The 18,549-nt window shown below is 36.5% G+C and overlaps 1 protein-coding gene across 1 annotated transcript in view; it reads left to right on the forward strand.

Moving 5' to 3' along the window:
• The window catches only part of Rttn (rotatin), a 152,734-nt gene that overhangs the window by 28,516 nt on the left and 105,669 nt on the right, over positions 1-18,549 (forward strand). Inside the window, exons 12-17 of the mRNA XM_021214290.1 lie at positions 7,862-8,074; positions 9,495-9,607; positions 11,048-11,174; positions 12,622-12,747; positions 13,838-13,954; positions 15,881-16,020. Of these exons, the coding sequence (XP_021069949.1) occupies positions 7,862-8,074; positions 9,495-9,607; positions 11,048-11,174; positions 12,622-12,747; positions 13,838-13,954; positions 15,881-16,020 (836 nt within the window). The remainder of the gene's footprint in view (positions 1-7,861; positions 8,075-9,494; positions 9,608-11,047; positions 11,175-12,621; positions 12,748-13,837; positions 13,955-15,880; positions 16,021-18,549) is intronic.

Here is an 18,549-nt window from a genome sequence, read left to right on the forward strand (position 1 = left end):
ATGATAGCTTCATTAGGCCATTTAAAATTAAAAAAAGATTAATAGTCAAAACCCATATTCTATAAAGGCTTTGGGGTAACTTTTGTTACAGTTTTAACATATGTTCAGAAAATACGCAGTTGAATACATTTCCACCTAGTGATCACCTCCTTGAATAGACAGAACATTAGCCTGTCATAGGTCTCTTCCTGTTTTACTCCCCTTATTCTGTCAACTAAACTCCTCCAGGAAGGACTTCTCTATGCAGAACAGTTTGTTTATAGTTCAATAAACTGTAAAGTCTTCTCAACTTCTTGTCTTTTGAGCTTTATCACTGTTGCTGCTTGTTCAAGCAACTCATTCATTTTTGTTGCAAAATACTGTTTTGTCCTATGCAAATGGATTTTCATGGCAAAATATGATTTACAAAACTTACTGACTACACATTTTTATTATCAATTTTATAAATTAATATCAATTTTATTTTTAAACATTTATTTGTTATCTATTTTGCATGTGTCTGTGAGTACATGTGATATTGTATGTCAGAATACTGCTGTGGGCATTGGCTCTCTCCTCTATCATGTTGGTCCTGAGGATTGAACTCAGGTAGACAGACATGGTGGCTGGTGCCTTTACTTACTAAGCCACCTCAGTGGTCCTGACTATATTTTTAAATGTACAGTTATATCTCTGAATTTGACTGTTAATGGTAAAATGTCACATATCATTCATGTACAGGTATTCTATAGTGTAGTTATTATTAAAACAGTTGGTCTACTTTAATGAGAGTGTATCAGCTATGCATTAAAGATATCCTTAGTGGGCACCAGTATGTATCAATATTCCATTTGGAAATGAAAACAAAGCAGCATCCTCTTGGATTAGTATACCCAAGTGAGTCCAAATTTGAACTCTCCACTGTGTCCTCTGCCTGTTTGTGATTTGTAGTTACTGGCCTATCATCTATCACCTCTCTGTTGTGTGTGCCAGTATCTGTTGCCTGTGAGTTGTGCCTGTGACTATGTCAGATGTCTGTTTGTGTGTATGTGTATGTATGTGTTTATGTCTGATGTTTTTCATGATTGTCCTAATAAAAGGCTTTTCTCTTTATTTATTGAACAGTAAAAATAAACAATATGAGGAAGGAATAAGAATTTATTACAAGAGAGTAAGTTACAGACCCTGCAAACAGTTGTTATCAATAAACACAGGTTATTTCTAATACCTATAGTGAATATTTATTTTAAGGTTGCATTTCAATATATTGGTTGCTTTCATCAAATGATTATCATAGTGCACATATGCACATGCATACACAAACACACACATATTATTCTGGGTCAGGAGAGTGCAAAAGTATGTAATTTAAGACTAAAACTCATTTAGCTTAGCTTGTACAAGCTGACTGCATGAAAAGTGCAGTGCATAGTAAGGTTGGTTATACTTGTTCAAAGCAGGTTAAACTTAAACAGGCTGAGTAGGATAGCATGTTGAGTATGCAGTCTTAAAAGATCTCAAGGCACATCATGCACTTGATGGCAAAATCTCTAAAAGTTTTAGTTTCTTTGGAGTCAAGAGACTTTTTTAGAAAATTGTATCACCACAGAAGGCATAGAAGAGATCTTAACAGATCTACTGTAGAGAACTACTTCCTGTGCTCTTTTATTACCCTTAGTTATTAACCATCTTTAGTTTTATTTCTAGAATTTTATGGAGAATATAGTCTTAATTCTATTTTCTATTAATATTTAAGAGCTGCAGTGTATTGCCAGGACATTTTGGAGAAAACTGTTTTAAATTTAAAACATACATTTTGCATTGTGAAAAATTAAAATGTAGAATCCTATAACTGACCTTGGCCCTCATGAACTATCACAAATCTATATGAAATATCATCTATCTATCTCACAATATAACTATTTGTGATTCTTAAAGCCATCTACTTGTCTACTCTCCCCAAATTAATGTTTCTAGACAAGACCTATTACCTGAACTGAAAACTTGTGCATGTGTATTTGTAGACTGTGTGTGCGTGTATAGTGTGTGTATAATATGTCCAATATTCTTTTGTTGTTTTGTTAACTTTGAACAAAGATAATTTTTCATTGTTTTTTTTTTCTGAAAATAAATCAGTATCTGCAACTTTTTAGTAGTACATTTGTATGTTCTAATTTACACTTCACTAGATCAGCTTTAGGCATTGTAGGAAATTGTTAATGTGTTTATTTGTTACTTGGTTATATTTCCTTCAATTAATGAAATACTTTAAAATGGCATCTTAACAGAAATACTCTTCCATTGCTCATTTCTCCATTGTGTTGAAATGTGAGGTTTTGCTGCCCTCTGCCTGTGAGGAGGCACCAACAATTGGAAGGCAATGTGAGCCATGTTCAAGGGGTTTTCCTTTGCAATTGATTTCTTTTTTTTTTGATTGAAAATAACTTTCTATTCATATTTGGTTAAAATGTTAATAATCTCATAAAATACTTTTGATTGGGAGTGAACTGATTGGGAAATAAAATTAAGGTTATTTTACTTGGATAAATATTTAGGAGGTGTAGGGGAAGAGTTGAAAATACTAGCCTGAACCAGAAGAAGCAGAACCCAAGATCCAAGTGTATTCTAGGAATATACTTGTAAGCAGAAGTAAAAGTGAGGAGGACTTCATATTCCAAGTCTTCTGGTGTTTAATGATGTATGTAAGGTCTCACTACTGTTGGTGCTGACTGAATGATTCAGACCAGTTCATTTTGAAGTATAGTATGAAAACTGATCTCCTAGAGATCTTGATAATCCTATCTTCCATATTCTGATTCATCAGGGTAGGGCCCAAGGGGATGAATTTCTTGTCCTTGACACCTTCTATTGCTGGAGACAAAGGGTTTTGTGCTTGCTAGCAAACACTCTACTATTGAGTTAAATTCCCAACCCAGAGGTCTCCTTTCTATCAAATTCTTAGATAATGCTGTGCCATGCAAGAATTGAATTTAGGATCTTAGAATAATGTTTTGAGTTGTTGATATAACAGAGTTTCAGATACAAATATGCATAGTGAAAATGTCAAATTCCTCCTTGACGGAAAGGGGAAAGGAAGGAAATGAATATTTTATCAAGTACTATTTACTCTGTTCTCTGCTTAATGCTTAATTCAAACCCAGTTATTTTTCTCACTAGAGTTAAGCATTGATCTTTCAAACTAATGAAGGAGCCTTTTCATCCCATTTTGTCTCCACTCAGAAACTAGGCCATAAACCAAACTCTAGCAGGAGACCCCAAAGTCCTAGAACAAGACAATAAAATGCCCTACTTGAGGAACAGCCTAAAGATAGCCACATGAATGGGAGATAATCTTATCTTAAAAATAGACCAATCTCTGCAGGAACTGCTCACCTCTTAGTTTAAGTCCTAGGAAGAGAAAGGGGAGGGAGGCTTGTCTCTGCTCTTTGTTCTCAGCACTTATACATCTTTCAGAGTGCATGATCACATGGTAAAAAATATACTACAAGTTTGCACATAAATTCAGGTCATAAATTGGACAAAAGGTTTACAACAGAGGATGTCTACATGAGTATCTACTAAGAGTAATTATCTGACTAAACATTCATCATTTGTTACTAGCACTACAGGTTCATGGTGAGTTAAAGACCATAACTAAGTTATCTTTGAAGTTTTATATAGATAAACCTAGTCAATATTTTATCTTCTGTCCTTGCACCTATAGTAAATCCTTAGTTCCATTTTTATGACCTTTGGCTAATGGTTTTAACAACCTTTTGGAATGTGCTCTAGGTTTTAGATGCCTGTTTGGTATCACAGTAATTAACTAGTGACTCTTGAAGACTGGTAGAATTCTCATTGCAGTTTTGACATCAGAAAAGATTTAATAGAAGTCCCATTAGTGTCTTTGTCTAGGTCACCATTTTGAAGTGGTGGTTATCTCTGCATGCTAGTTGTTTCTGCAGATTAAATGCTCTTTTGTTTTTGCATACTATTTGAGTCTGGGATCTTCCTTCAGTGATTTCAAACCCTAACACTAAAATGTAGTTACCATGGAGTTAGACCCTCTAGATTATATTATTTCAGTACATTGTGTCCAAGTCACCAATTCTCCTTGACTTGTTTTTCTTTTCTTTTCTTTTCTTTTCTTTTCTTTTCTTTTCTTTTCTTTTCTTTTCTTTTTTTTTTTTTTTTTTTTTTCAAGACAGGGTTTCTCTGTATAGTCCTGGCTGTCCTGGAACTCACTCTGTAGACCAGGCTGGCCTCGAACTCAGAAGTCCGCCTGCGTCTGCTTCCCAAGTGCTGGGATTAAAGGCGTGTGCCACCACGCCTGGCTCTTGTTTTTCTTTATCTTCCTTAGTCTTTCAAATGTAGAAGACTGACCTCATGAAATACTTCCCTTTATGTGATCTTTAAATATGATTTATTTGTTTATGATTCCATGACTTATGTTTACAGGCAAGACATTTACATGTATCATATGTTTCATATCAAATATATGTTCTATATCTCTAGTGTTACATTTCAGTACCTTCACTTGGAAGTAGTATCGCTAACTCCCTACCTCAGACCTTCTTTGCTTCATAAGTGTTTTCTCCCCATAGTCTTTGTTATTTCAGTAAATAGCATCTTCATTTTCCACATGTTAATTTTTTAGGCAAAAGGTTCTAGTCCTTAAGTATAGTTTCTCCAGTGTTAAGTACCTGAGTTGAACCCAATGTCCTGTTTGGTCTGTGTAATTGCAGTGAACTCTTCCTTGGTCTCTCTCTTTTTAACTTTGTTTTACTCTGTATTCTCTACAGACTAGTCATACTAATGCTTGCTTGTATTCTGCCAAGGGCTTCCATCTGTGAGCAAATCCTTAAGATCAAAGTCTTAATTGATCCAGTTCTTCTTTCCCTATTTCCATCCCTCAGCACTATTTATAATGGCCTATTTGGAGCCACCCCCCCTCTTTCTTTCTTTCTTTCTTTCTTTCTTTCTTTCTTTCTTTCTTTCTTTCTTTCTTTCTTTCTTACCGTTTTCTTCCTGGATATATATGTTTCCTGACTGGTCCAGGTTGCCAAGGACCAGCCTCATCTTAGAGAGGGATTCTGAGAGAAGGGGTGTCTAGGAACAGCGAAAAGAATGACTTGAAGTCAAATTGTGGGTCCAAGCTGGCAGCCTAGGTTCTGCTGAAGTGGCTTTCTCTGCCACCCAACTCCCCCCCCCCAAGTTCCCTATACCCCCCCCCCCCTCCCTTCCCCCCCCCCCCCCCCCCCCCCCACCCTGCCGTGTGTTCTGCTCTACTCTAGACAGCTTTTTCTTGCTATTCTAAAAACGCTCTGGTTGAGACAGCTCTCTCTGCTAGTAAAAATTCTATAAAAAAAAATTATTGGATCTTCTGACCAAGTGAGAAATCCTGTTAAGAAACAGTTCTTGAAAAGCTGTGTTGCTCTCCAGAGATCTCCAGACAGTTCTGTTCTTAATAGAGAAAAAAAAAAAATCTTAAAAAGAACTGCTATCTCTTTTTGCTAGCTCATTTCCTGCAGACCAAAAGTCCAGTTTTTTATTTATATACCAATTCAGTTATTTATTCCAGGTTCCCTTTATTTCTTTATTTTTAATTAATTTTATTTATTTTACTTTACATTGCAGTATCAGGACCCCTCTCCCCTTCAGTACCCCCCTCACACAGATTTTCTTCCAATTCCTTTCTTCACCTACCTATACACTATATCCTCCAACCCACCACATCAATTTACTGCAGTATCAGGTACAAATCTGCACAGTTAGGGGAATGGGATCTGCAGGCAGCCAGGCAACAGATTCAGGAACAGTCCCTGTTCTACTTGTTGAGGAACTCTCATGAAGGCCAAGCTGCACATCTGTTATATATATGCAGGGAGTCTAGGTCCAGCCTGTGCTCGCTCTTTGGTTGGTGGTAGGTTTTTTACTTTTCCATTGATATTACTGACTTTCAGTTTACGTCCTATAATAATTATTTTTGTAAAACATTGGTTCTCCCATTAAGTTTGCTAGGTACACTGATGGAAACTTCCTAAATTTCAGATGATTACACTTGTTCCATGATTCTTTTATTTAGAGCATCTCTGGAGACTGTTTTGCCATTGCAAATGTCCTATTTACTACATTCACATTTATTTATTTATTTTTGATTTTTTTTATTAGATGTTTTCTTTATGTACATTGCAAATTTTATCCCCTTTCCTCATTTCCGCTCTGAAAACTCCCCTATCCCATCCTCCCTCCCCTTGCTCACTAACCCACCCACTCCTGCTTCCCTGTCCTGTCGTTCCCCTATACTCAGGCATCGAGCCTTCATAAGACCAAGGGCCTCTCCTCTCATTGATGTCCCACAAGGCCATCCTCTACTACATATGTGGTTGGAGACAGGGGTCCCTCCATGTGTACCCTTTGGTTGGTGGTTTAGTCCCTGGGAGCTCGGGGGGGAGGGTTAATGCTTGGTTCATAATGTTGTTCCTTCCATAGGGCTGCAAACCCCTTCAGCTCCTTGGGTTCTTTCTCTAGCTCCTCCATTAGGGACCCTGTGTTCAGTCCAATGGATGGCTGTGAGCATGAATTCATTAACATTAACAAGGAGGACATTTCCTCAGAGGAATGTGAAAATATGAACATTATTATACAAACAATCCTTACACCCACAGCAGCCATGGGCACTCATAGAGGCTCACACCATGCCCTGTCAGGGGCAGGAGCTATGTCACCATGTCACTCTATCTGTACTTGGGCTGGGCTCTGCATCAGGTCATTTGTTGTATAGGAACATCATGGAAGAGGAAGCCTTCATTGTTTTGCTTCTGTCTTGTCCTCAGGATCTGGTATAGTGCTCAGAACACACAGCTGCAGAGGGGAGGTTCAGTTAATATTTGTTGAGTGATTTGTAGGTGAGCAGATAGATATATAGTTTTTCTCTTTCTTTTTCAGTAAGAACATTACTAACAAAACAGTGAGGGTCTCATGACTTTCTAATAGCTGCTCTCTTTCACGTCTTAGTTTTCCAGTGGTTTTAACCTAAAATTTGATTCCTTTATCTTTTCTGATCTTTACTTGGCAACTCTTTTAAGGGCATTATTGCTTAACTGATTCAGCTCTTAATATTAGACTTTCAGGCATTTGATGATATTGTTAAAATGGGATGACAATGAAATAAGTCAGGATTACTTTCAGAAAGAAAGACAATATTTCAGTCACACTATTAAGCCTGTTGAATAATTTTTCTTTAACTTTGACTAAACTACATTTTATTTTTTAATTAATACATAGTCTTACCAGAGAGCTATAATAATTAGAATTAGTTCTAGATTTAGATCCATTGACTTTGATTATAAAATATATTGTAATGTAAAACAATAGAATAGGTCTGCCTTCTGTAAGTTTTCTGAAATGATTTGAAATATTATGTTGAATTCCATCTTAAAAGGAAAACATAAATTAATTTTTGCTCAAATAAATTAAGTTGGAATTGAATTAGTGTTGTACTGTGTCATGTGTAGTTATTAATCCCTGCATTACATGCTAATATGTGTCAGAGAAAATGTTTCTGTCCTCAGGAGTGTGTTGGCTTCATTCTTTACTTCATAGAAGAGGTGTAAACAAGGGACAGCAACTAGAGGGAGAGTAATTCTGGATATGAGAGGATGACCAGTCTCCCAGACTGGGACATTTTGGGCAGAGAGAAATTGCATTGAATAAAACATATGTTGATATGATGGGAAATGCAATTTTCTCGTGAAAAAACACATAGATTTTTTGATAGAGAATTAATAATATAGGCTCGACTAACATTATAGTATACAGTTTGTTTCTAAAAAAAAAAAATTAGAAAATATTTAACTTAAAATTTTTTTTCTTTATCAAGGCGAGTGAGTTTTTGCCAGAGTCCATGTCAGCAGCATTATTTTTTGTCTCGTTGGACATGCCTATTTCTTTGGAATATCCAGAGATTCATGACACTGTTGTGGCTTATTTGGAACAGCTGGATTCTGAAAATTACAGCATTTATAAGCGAACTGCAGAGGCTGTTTATTCAATTGAATGCACCTGTAACTTCCTATCTGATGTGGGGAAAGAGGTAAAATACTTTGAAAATAATCTCTTAAATATTTTTTTGTGAAGTGTTTAGAAAATCTAACTTAACAGTGTTCCAACTGATAGATATACAAGTGAATTGGTTGTTGATATATGATAAAAATGTCATACATTTTGACTGGAGTGGTCTATAGTATGTATGATTAAAGTAAAGATACAATTTGTACAAAAGTAACGCAGAGACATTAGGGTTCTGAATAGTGTATTTGCATAGAATTAGCCATTCCAAAAAGCTATAACTATTCTGTCTTACACATAATAGCAAGTACTTGTATCAATGTCTCACATTTTCAGAACTGAGTAATGACTGATTTAATCAGAATTATGAGAGCTAAGTTGATGCATAGAGACTCATAGATAAAATATTGTTTTAATCTTTTATGCCATTTACTACATGTTTTCATGAAAAATCTGATATTTTTGTAGCTGTTAATTACAGTCTTGAGTTATTATTTGTAAGATAGTGGGTATCTTGAGGGATAGTATTGAAGCAGTAATTATTACCATTTATCCCATTTAAATTTACTATTGACATATAACTAACTATTGAAATATTATACTGAAAGGCTAGTGGATCCCAGAGATGGGTTCCAGAGATGGCAATGCCTTGAGTAGAGGTATATGTAGCATCCGAGAATATCAAAATGGGCCCTGAAGAGTAAGCACACAATTCTTATTTTCTTTTGAAGTATCTCTGAACTTCATGTTTAGAATTTTTCTTTATTCACTGTACATTTTTTCTTTTTCTTTTTGTCATATTCCCTCTGTTAACACATTGCCCCATGCTGGCGTTAGAAGCTCAGGCCTCTTACTTGTTAGGTAAGCATTTCACTGCTGAAGCTGAACTAAGCCTCCAGCCCTTTTGTTGACTTGAGTTTATTTTGTAGTCCTGGTGGGCCTTATACTTGACCCCCTGCCTCAGCCTCCTCAGTACCAGGGATGAAGGCCTGAGCTACTTGGCCTGGCCAATGCTTTTGTTACTTCTTGATGCCACTGGCTTCCAGTTTCTTCTTTTATAATTTCAAATTTCATCTTTAAGTAGATTTAATATTTATTATTTTGTGCATTTCTAGAGTCTTTTGACTGTGCATGTATAGATGCTTTCTTGTTTTAAGAGCTTGTTAGGATGGTAGGTATTAAAATACACCAATCTTTTAGTCACAGAAGTCACAGATGAGCATAGGAAACCCAAATAAGGGACAGTCTCAGGTGACATTTCACTAGGATTTCCCCCACACTGCCTTCTGGGTTGATATTTTTAGATTGATTTGTTAGAAAGAGGACTTAAACAAATGTGAACAGGGTCTCTGAATGGTTTAATTTCCTGAAAGTACTTAGTTAACTATGAGAATTTTATTCAATATGAATTTCATATTTCCTATCCTTTTTTTTTTTAATTGCAGGGAGAAAAGAATCTTCTAGAATTAGTGGAGCTGGCGGACCAAGCCTTGCGTAGCTTTTCCTATCATCAGCATTCCCCCCTAATAAAGGAAATCATCTGCATCTGTTCAAAGATGTAATATTTCCTTTTTAAGTGTTGACAGTATTAATATAGGGCATTGTGTGTGCATGTACAGGCATTGGATGTGGAGCATGCATATACAAACTTAGGAGTAATATGCATGAACATGGGTGTATAAACTTGGGAGTATTATAAATGAAGCAAGGGGCTGGAGAGATGGCTCAGTGATTAAGAGCACTGGCTGCTCTTCCAGAGGACCCAGGTTCAATTTCTAGAACCCACAAGGCACCACATAACTCCCTATAACTCCTATTCGAGGGCATCTGACTCTCTCATACAGACCTAAGCAGTCAAAACACCAATGTACAAGAAATAAAAATACATAATAAAAAATATATATAAATGGAACTTACCTTACACATTTTCTATTTTAATTTAAATCGCTTTATGGGTCTCACTATTAAATTGTATTAGTTCATTAAATTGTATAGCTGCATTAAACTAGTGAGCTGCTTTATTCCAGAATTAATTTAACAATGTCATGCCCATAATGAAAATGAGTAGTTCCTGGATTTGTGTGCATTTGTAGCCGTCCTTGTCAACTTCTCAGTTATTAGTTATTAATATTCAGAGTTGCTGGTTCATAATTATAGGCCTAGTGCTCAGGAAACAGATGCAGGAGACTCACTTGTACTTAAAGTCAGCACTCACTGCCTACTAAGACCCAATCTCGAGAAAAATTAAAGTTGACAGAAATAATTGCCTAAGTTTAACAGTTCTTTTTTATAAGTTTTATAAAATTATTAATTTTCTTAAGTGGATTTTTAGAAAGCATTATGCATTAGTTATTTTATATTAAGATATTAGGACAGATTCCTATAATAAATTCCATAATATGACAAACATCAGCTCACTTTTGAATTTTAGTTTTATTTACTTTTTTACTAGTATACATGTTTGTGTAATATGTTTGCACATACCATGATGTGTGAAGTCAGGAGGACAGTTTTGGGGAGTAAATTCACTCTGTCTGTAGGACCTGGGAGTTGAACTCTGGTCATCAGGTTTGTGTAACAAGCACCTCTATCCACTGAGCCATTTCACTGGATTATTTTTTAATAAAAATTTTATTTATTTATTTTTTTTGTATGAGTTCTGACTATGTAGCTTTGGCTAGCCTGGAACTTCCTATGTCCAGGATGGAACTTAGTGATATGCCTACCCCTGTTCCCTGAGTGCTGGACTTGAAGGCATGTGTCACCATGCCTGACTGCAAGTGCGAATTTTAAAGGATGTTTTGTTTTTGTATAATTTTTTTCTCTATTCCTTTAGAGAGAATTATTTCTTTTTGTCTGAGTTCATGCCAGTTTATTCAAGATAGATGTCACTCAAAGGAACTAGAGTAGGAGGGGGATCTTTTCCAACATGCTTTGTAGTCCTTTGCTTAGTAACTTGCTGACCTCATATGTCTTGGCTGTTTTTCCTTTTTACCAGCTGGAAATCTGCGCAGGCTAGTCCATTACTCCAGGGAGAGAGTCAGAAGGTGTTTCTCCATATGCTGTCTCACCCACTGCCACAGGTGAAGGTGGAGACTTACCAGTGCTGCCTGGAGATTGTGAAGGTGGAGCTTTTCTTCTGCTGTTTTTGTGTTAGCTCTAAGAACTATATTCCATAAGTAGATGGTAGTCATTAGTCAACTCTGGGAAGGTTGCACTATAAATCTAACAACTCCTGTAAGACTGTTTGGGTGTGTCAAGTGTTTGTGTTCTGTCATTCTTACTTCTGATCTGTTTTCACATCAATAAAAATACCGCAGTGACACAGACATCTCAGCTACTCTTGCTGTGGGTGCCTCTTTCCATCCATGTAGAATGTATGTTTACTGGAGACTCATGTCTTTATAAATAAAACGTACTATTGTTTGTGTTGTCTGTGTACAGTTTCATATTATACATTTTTTTTTTTGCCTAGTGTTTGATTTATCTGAAGGATGTGAGATCTATTTAGTTAATTCATCTTTACTCTTTTAAGTTGGGATTTACTTCCTTTTGCTTAATGATGAATTTAGGTTAAATCTCTTTTTTACTAAACCAAGGTTGTTAATTCTGAGTGTTAGGATTTTTAATCTATGATGTTCAGATGGCACTATGGCCATCTGAGATGATTTTTAAAGCTGTAATTTGGGTAGTACCATTTAGGAGATGGCCATAGAAGGCATGTAGAAGGAATTATTACATTTATGGATGAATAAATTGAAGCTCAGAATTGTGTGTCTTAAAGAAGCGACGGCTATTTTTCTACATTAAGACTGAAGCCTTAGCTCTCAAGAGTTTGGAGTACTTATTTGTGGCTTTAAGTCAATAGTTAAAAAAATATATGCATATAAGTATGTGAGATCACATGTATATATTTTGACCTGTGAATTGTTACTAGTTTTAAGGAGAGAGTAATTTGGAGTATAAAAGAAATTGAGTTTAGGTTAGTGACTCAGTATTCCCTGTGCTTCCACCTATTGGGTTTACATACTCTTAATATTTCTGATCACTGTTGTTCTCTCTCACATTGAACAGGTTCTAAGAAAACATTTTCCCTTATAATCGAGAAAGGGTTTATGTTTCTTTCTTTTGTATGCTTTACATGTTCTCAATACGCACCACTTTCTCTCTTCCTCCCTGTCTTCCTTTCTTCATTCTTCCCTTCCTTCCTTCTTCCTTCCCTCTCTCTTTCCCTTCCTTTCTTCCTTCCTTTTTTTAAAAATTTGAGTTTTGTTTTTCTTTCTCAAGATTCAGTAAATCAAGTCACACATTAGATTAGAGTTTTAGAGTTTGGTCATATCTTTTATATCTGTTGACTTTGAAAGTTATGATTATATGTTTTATTTCTGAAGACTTTACTCATTGAAAATTATATAGCCCATGTAGACTTGAACAGTTGGATAGAAAAATCTTACTAGATAAATAACCTTTTAATGATGTGAAAACTAACAGTGGAAACAAATTACAAACAGAAGAAAGCATACTCTTAGAAATACTATTGACTAATTTCAAAATATTTGTATTATTTTACAGGAATGTTTAGGTGTCCATAATGTCACTAAACCTGTGTCTTCACTTTGTAGTGGAATTCATTTTCTGCTTCATCCAAAAGTTCTGTATGAAATCTCTGCATTTGGTATTCAAGAATCCAAAAATGAGGTATAATATGTTTATTGTTTTTTGTTTGCTTTTTTTCTTTTTATTAGATAATTTCTTTTATTACATTTCAAATGCTATCCCGAAAGTTCCCTATACCCTACCCTGCTCCTGCTCCCCTACCCACCGACTCCCACTTCTTGGCCCTGGCATTCCCCTGTGCTGGGTCATATAGAGTTTGCAAGACCAAGGGGCCTCTCTTCCCAANGACGGCCGACTAGGCCATCTTCTGCTACATATGCAGCTAGAGACATGAGCTCAGGGGGTACTGGTTAGTTCATATTGTTGTTCCACCTTTAGGATTGCAGCCCCCTTCAGCTCCTTGGGTACTTTCTCTAGCTCCTCCACTGGGGGCCCTGTGTTCCATCCAATAGCTGACTGTGTGAGCATCCACTTCTGTTTTTGTCAGGCACTGGCATAGCCTCACAAGAGACAGCTATATCAGAGTCCCTTCAGCAGAATCTTGCTGGCATGTGCAATAGTATCTGGGTTTGGTGGCTGATGATGGGATGGATGCCCGGATGGGGTAGTCTCTGGATAGTCCATCCTTTCATCTTAGCTCTAAATTTTCTCTCTGTATCTATATCCTTTCATGGGTATTTTGTTCCTTATTTTAAGGAGGAATGAAGTATCCACACGATGGTCTTCCTTCTTGGTTTAAAAATATACAAAACATTACTCTACCAAGTCAAAGAAATGCTCTAATAAAATTGAACAGCTTGATGAGAACAAGGACATGTGCATTTGTTGTATTCGTTCAGTTCTGTTATTATTTATATAAAAAGATGTTAAAGATGATGAGTGAATCAAAATACAGAATGCACTTTATCTCATCAAATCAGATCAACATTTTACTTGTGATTATCTTTTATATGTAGGGAGCTACAGAATAGTTGTTATTTCAGATTTATTGATGAGGGTAAAGTAATAGAAATTAATAAGGGAGCAAACTCATTAGTATGAGAATGTAGATGATATATGGAGAGAGGAACACTTTAAGAAAGAGAAGTTGATTTTTCACCTTTTCAGATTTTATAAACATAGGTCTGTGAGAGGACCTGGTGGTAGCTTGGCTATGTCTCTTGTTGAGCAGGTGAATGCTGCTGCCAAGGCCATTCTGCTGTATCTGCTTCAGGGACGATTGATGATGACAGCTCTGACCTGGAACAAGTTTATCGAATCTCTAGCTCCTGTCATTCCAGTGCTACAGGTACTCTGTGAAATTCATTTTTTATGATACCATTTATCTTTGGCTGGTTGTCAGTGATTTAAAAGAATGCAAACAGCAGAACTGTCACATTGTGAGAAAAATGAAGTGGAGCTATGAAGGCACTGGGGATAAGTGAGCAGGAAGTGTGTGGCTATCTTGTTCTTGGCAGAAGGTTAAACAAGGATATCGAATTTGCCTATGCTTTACATACCTGGGTGGGAGGTCAGAAAGTATTGACTGTGCAAAATATAGTTCAACCTTTTATAAAGACTTTAAGGCAAAGCCAGCAGTCCTTATTAAACAGACATTGCATAATTAGCTTGCCTCATGTGTGTATTTAATTAGAGTAATACTTTGATTAATGAGCTTATAAGTACAAGACTTTCTTAAGCAGTACTTTTTGGCATTGAAAGAATGAGGAAAGTTTAGGTTTTCATCTCCCTTGGATGGAAAGGTAGAGAGCTAGGACCCACAAACTTATTTATTTATTTTAATGAATTTTATTTATGTGTATATGTGTGTTTGTATGAGTGTATGCCATGTATATGTGTGTATACATGGAGACCGGAAAGGGCTGCCAGATCACTTGGAGTTGAAGTGATAGCCTGATGTGAGTGCTGGGAACTGAATTTCAGTAAAAGTATTCATTACAGCTGAACTATATCTCCAGTCTCAGGTTTATTTGTGTGTTTGGTTCTAAGTACATAATTATCTTTATCTTTAGAAACTGAACAACTGTCAAATTACCATAAAATATATTGTTTCCATGGTCAAAAGTTCACATTCAAAAATGTAATTGTTTTGTATATATTAAATACGATCCTATTTAAGTGTGCTGATGTGCGATAAGATACTCTGCTCTGAAAAATCTCATTGGGGTTCTTAAGGGTTCAGGTGATTTGCCCAAGAAAGGAATAATCTGCAGCTGAGCCACTTGAAACAAAGGATCAGAATGTAGGGAAAGCTTTTGTCAAGTGCAATGAAGAAAAATGACTTTTATCTATCTTTCCCTTCCATATTTTCCTTTCCAGTTTTATTTTGTTGCTATAGTAAGCATCATGACCAAAAGCAACTTAAGGGAGGGAAGGGTTTATGGCTAACACTTCCAGGTTTCAGCCCAACATCAAGGATAAGTCAGGGCAGGAACTCAAGCAGAAACCATGTAGGACTGCTGCTCTGTGGCTCACTCTGGGTAGCTCATGCTCATGCTCAGCTGTCTAGGACTAGTGCTACCCACAGTGAACTGGGCCCTCCTGCATCAGTTAACAATCAAGACAACCCCCACACACATACCCACAGGCAAATGCGGTCTATGTGGTCCTTTGATTCAGGCTTTCTTCTCTGATGACTCTAGGTTGTGTCAAGTTCTCAGTTAAAGCTTGTAGGAGATCTAAGAATGAGCTTCAGAAACATTCTCTATCCTCACTTTTATATTATCTACATTGCACTGTGTTACTTGATATAAAAAATTATGTAGAAGAAATAGCTGTAATCCACTAGAGACAGACTACAGCTTCCTATGGACGATGGTTATGTGTTTCCAATGGACAAAGTTTGTAGCCCTTGAAGTTCCTGGTGCAGTTTTCCATATGGAGTTCCTATAGCTCTCCTTCTTTGTTCTGTTTGGAGTGGGCTAAAGAACTGTCAAGTGTCTCAAGTATGGAGGTGCTACTGCTCAGATCTTGGAAAACAGACATATCAGCATATTTTCCTTAAAATATTTTAAATTTTAGTTTACTTTTAATTCAGTTTTATTTCAGCTCCTAATCTCATGTATGTTATTTTCAAAAGAGGCTCTGTTATTCAATTGACTTGAAAAGAATTAATGAATTGCATGATATGCCTGTATAGTTACTATTATTTTTCAAGTTGAAAACTTAATATGAGTAAAACTGGACGATAATTTTTCTTAAAAACAAATCTTAGGGCTATGCTGATACAGAAGATCCTTTAGGCAACTGCATTCTCCTTCTAAGCAAAGTGAGTTCTGAAGCAGGAGACGGCATTCTCCCCTGCACTACCCAGCTGAAGTCTGCGCTACGACTTCTGCTCGTAAAAAAACCTTCGTGAGTACAATGTAATCTTTCGTTTAAAATAAAATTAATGGAAGCATCCTAGGAGAATGTAGTACATTGAATCTGAAACAGAACTAAAGACCTGAAGGAAGGTGACTCTGTGTCATTACCCTGGAGAACCAATCCATGTGTAAAAGTGAGCGTGCAAACTCCTAGGCTGCTTTCCTGAGGTGCTTTAATCTCATTTAGTTTCTGATGTTACTTGTTAAAGCTAAAAGGAGCCCTTTTCTTGACCATCATTGGTGTGGATATCATCTTTTTCTTCCCCTCTTATTCAGTGGAATACTGCTCGTTTATGTAGTTAACAGTGGATACATTTCCCCTCACTGAGAAGAGGAAGTTTAAAGTCAAGTAGTAATGAAGAGTATTCAAGAATATAGGAAGAACAGTCTTTTTGATTTAACTAATTTATTTTAAAATTTTTATATATTTTTATTTTATATATATGGGTGTTTTGTATGTACATATTTCTGTGTACTTCACCTGTGCCTGGTGTTTGTCTGTTAGATTCCTTGGTACTGGAGTTAGGATGGTTGTGAGTCACTGTGTAGATTCTAGCAAGTGAACACCAGTCCTCTGTAAGAACAGCAAGTGCTCTTACCTGTTGAGCCATTTCTCTAGCCTGAGAAACCTTTAAAAACTATTTTATTCATTTGTAATGAGGGTATATACGTTTATGTATCTGTTTGTTGGTGCCCATGCAGTCCAGAGATACTGGATCCCTTTAGAGCTGGAGTTAAAGGTAGTTGTGAGCTGCCTGGCTTGAGTGCTGGAATCAAACTGTGTCCTGTGGAACTCTTAACCCGTGCCCAGTGTGCTTTTAACCTCTGACCCCCTGTCTAGTCACAGACATTTTCTTGAGAATAGATAATTTTGTTTTCCCCAGATGGTAAAGAAGTATGTGGAAATAAAGCACTAAATGAATGAATGGAATTCTCCTCGGGGACTGGCTTCTTCGAGTATGCCAGTCTCTGGGAAGCACTAGTATTTATTGTTTTAGTACTGTACTCTTTTTCTCTTAACCAGCACCTGCATTTGATGAGGCAACATACAAGTATATTTGTTATTCTCTTAGGTTGATTGTGTTAGTTATTTTTGTTTATGCTCAGATAGAATACCTAACAAAAGCAACTATCTTTGCCTCACAGCTTAAGGTTACAGTCTCAGTCTTTTATTGAGGGGGAGGTATGTATGAAATCAGGTGCTTGGAGCAGCTGACCACATAAGTAGTCAGCAAGCAGAGACAGAAGAATGCTGGTGCTTAGCTCAATTTCTTTTTATCCCATCCATATCCACAGCTCATGGGATTTTACCATTCACAGGTTGGGGGCCTTCCCACTTTTGTAAAACCTTTTTTTTGGAATACCTTCATAAACATGCTAGAGATATTTCTGTGGTGATTCTAAATCTAGGCAAGTTGACAGTGAAGATTAAGAAACATCATAGGGCCCAAGATCTCTAGTAAGCAAAGACTCAACAGATTTACGAACAAGGTCCGAACTCTCTTTGAGTAAGAATTCAGCATAGTTTATCTTAGTAATTTTCTTCATTGGATTAATTTTATATTATCCCATCTATAAACTCAGTGAAGCTGGGAACCCTGTCTACTGACTAATTTTATATCATTACGGAGTATATAAGTAGAGTTGAGAAAGAAAATAAATATTAGGATAATTGGATTCTGGCAGCCAATACTAAACCTAAAAACATAGCAAGTTTATATACTAGAAAGGAACATACACAAAATCATGGTTTGTTTTTCTTATCTCTGGCCTTTTTGTGGAGCTTTGAAACTCCCAAATTCCCAGCTTCTGCAAAGATATCTTAGCTTTAGATGAAAGGAACAAGCAACAGCATTAGGTAAATGTATAAACCTTACTTTCCTTCCTTTCTTAGTTACTTTTCTATAAGTGTGGCAATACACCATGACTGAGGCAGCTTATAAAAGAAAGCATTTAATTTGGCAATCATGATTCCATGATGATTTTGATGTTGAGTCTGGCAGAAGACAGGCAGTTGTCCTAAAGAAGCAGATGAGAGTTTACATGTGATCTATAACTATGAGGCTAGTTGGGGTAAGGGGAATATGTCACTCCCAGTGTCACAACTCCCCTAACAAGACCACACCTCCTAATCTTTCCCAAATAGTTCCACCTATTACAGACCAAGTATTAATTAATCTTTGGGGGCCATTATCATTTAAACCACCACATTCTATTCTATATGGCTCCTATACACTTTGTAACCATATAAAATGCATTTAGTTCAACTTCAGGAATTCCCAAACATTGTCACCAAATGTAGGGCATGCACTCAAATATATGAGCCTATGGGAACCATTCTTCAAACCACCACATCTTGCAGGTTTATTTTTAGACTGGCTTTATCACTATGATGCAGGGACTACTCAAACTCCTATGTTTAACAGATCCTTTTGTTTCATCCTTGGCCACAAGAGGGCCACAGATTTGACATGGAGATTATTAACCTCCTGAAGTTGACTGTTTTTTTTTTTTTTTT

This window comes from Mus pahari, chromosome 15 (genome assembly GCF_900095145.1).
Source record: "Mus pahari chromosome 15, PAHARI_EIJ_v1.1, whole genome shotgun sequence".
In the NCBI taxonomy this organism is placed as follows: Eukaryota; Metazoa; Chordata; class Mammalia; order Rodentia; family Muridae; genus Mus; species Mus pahari.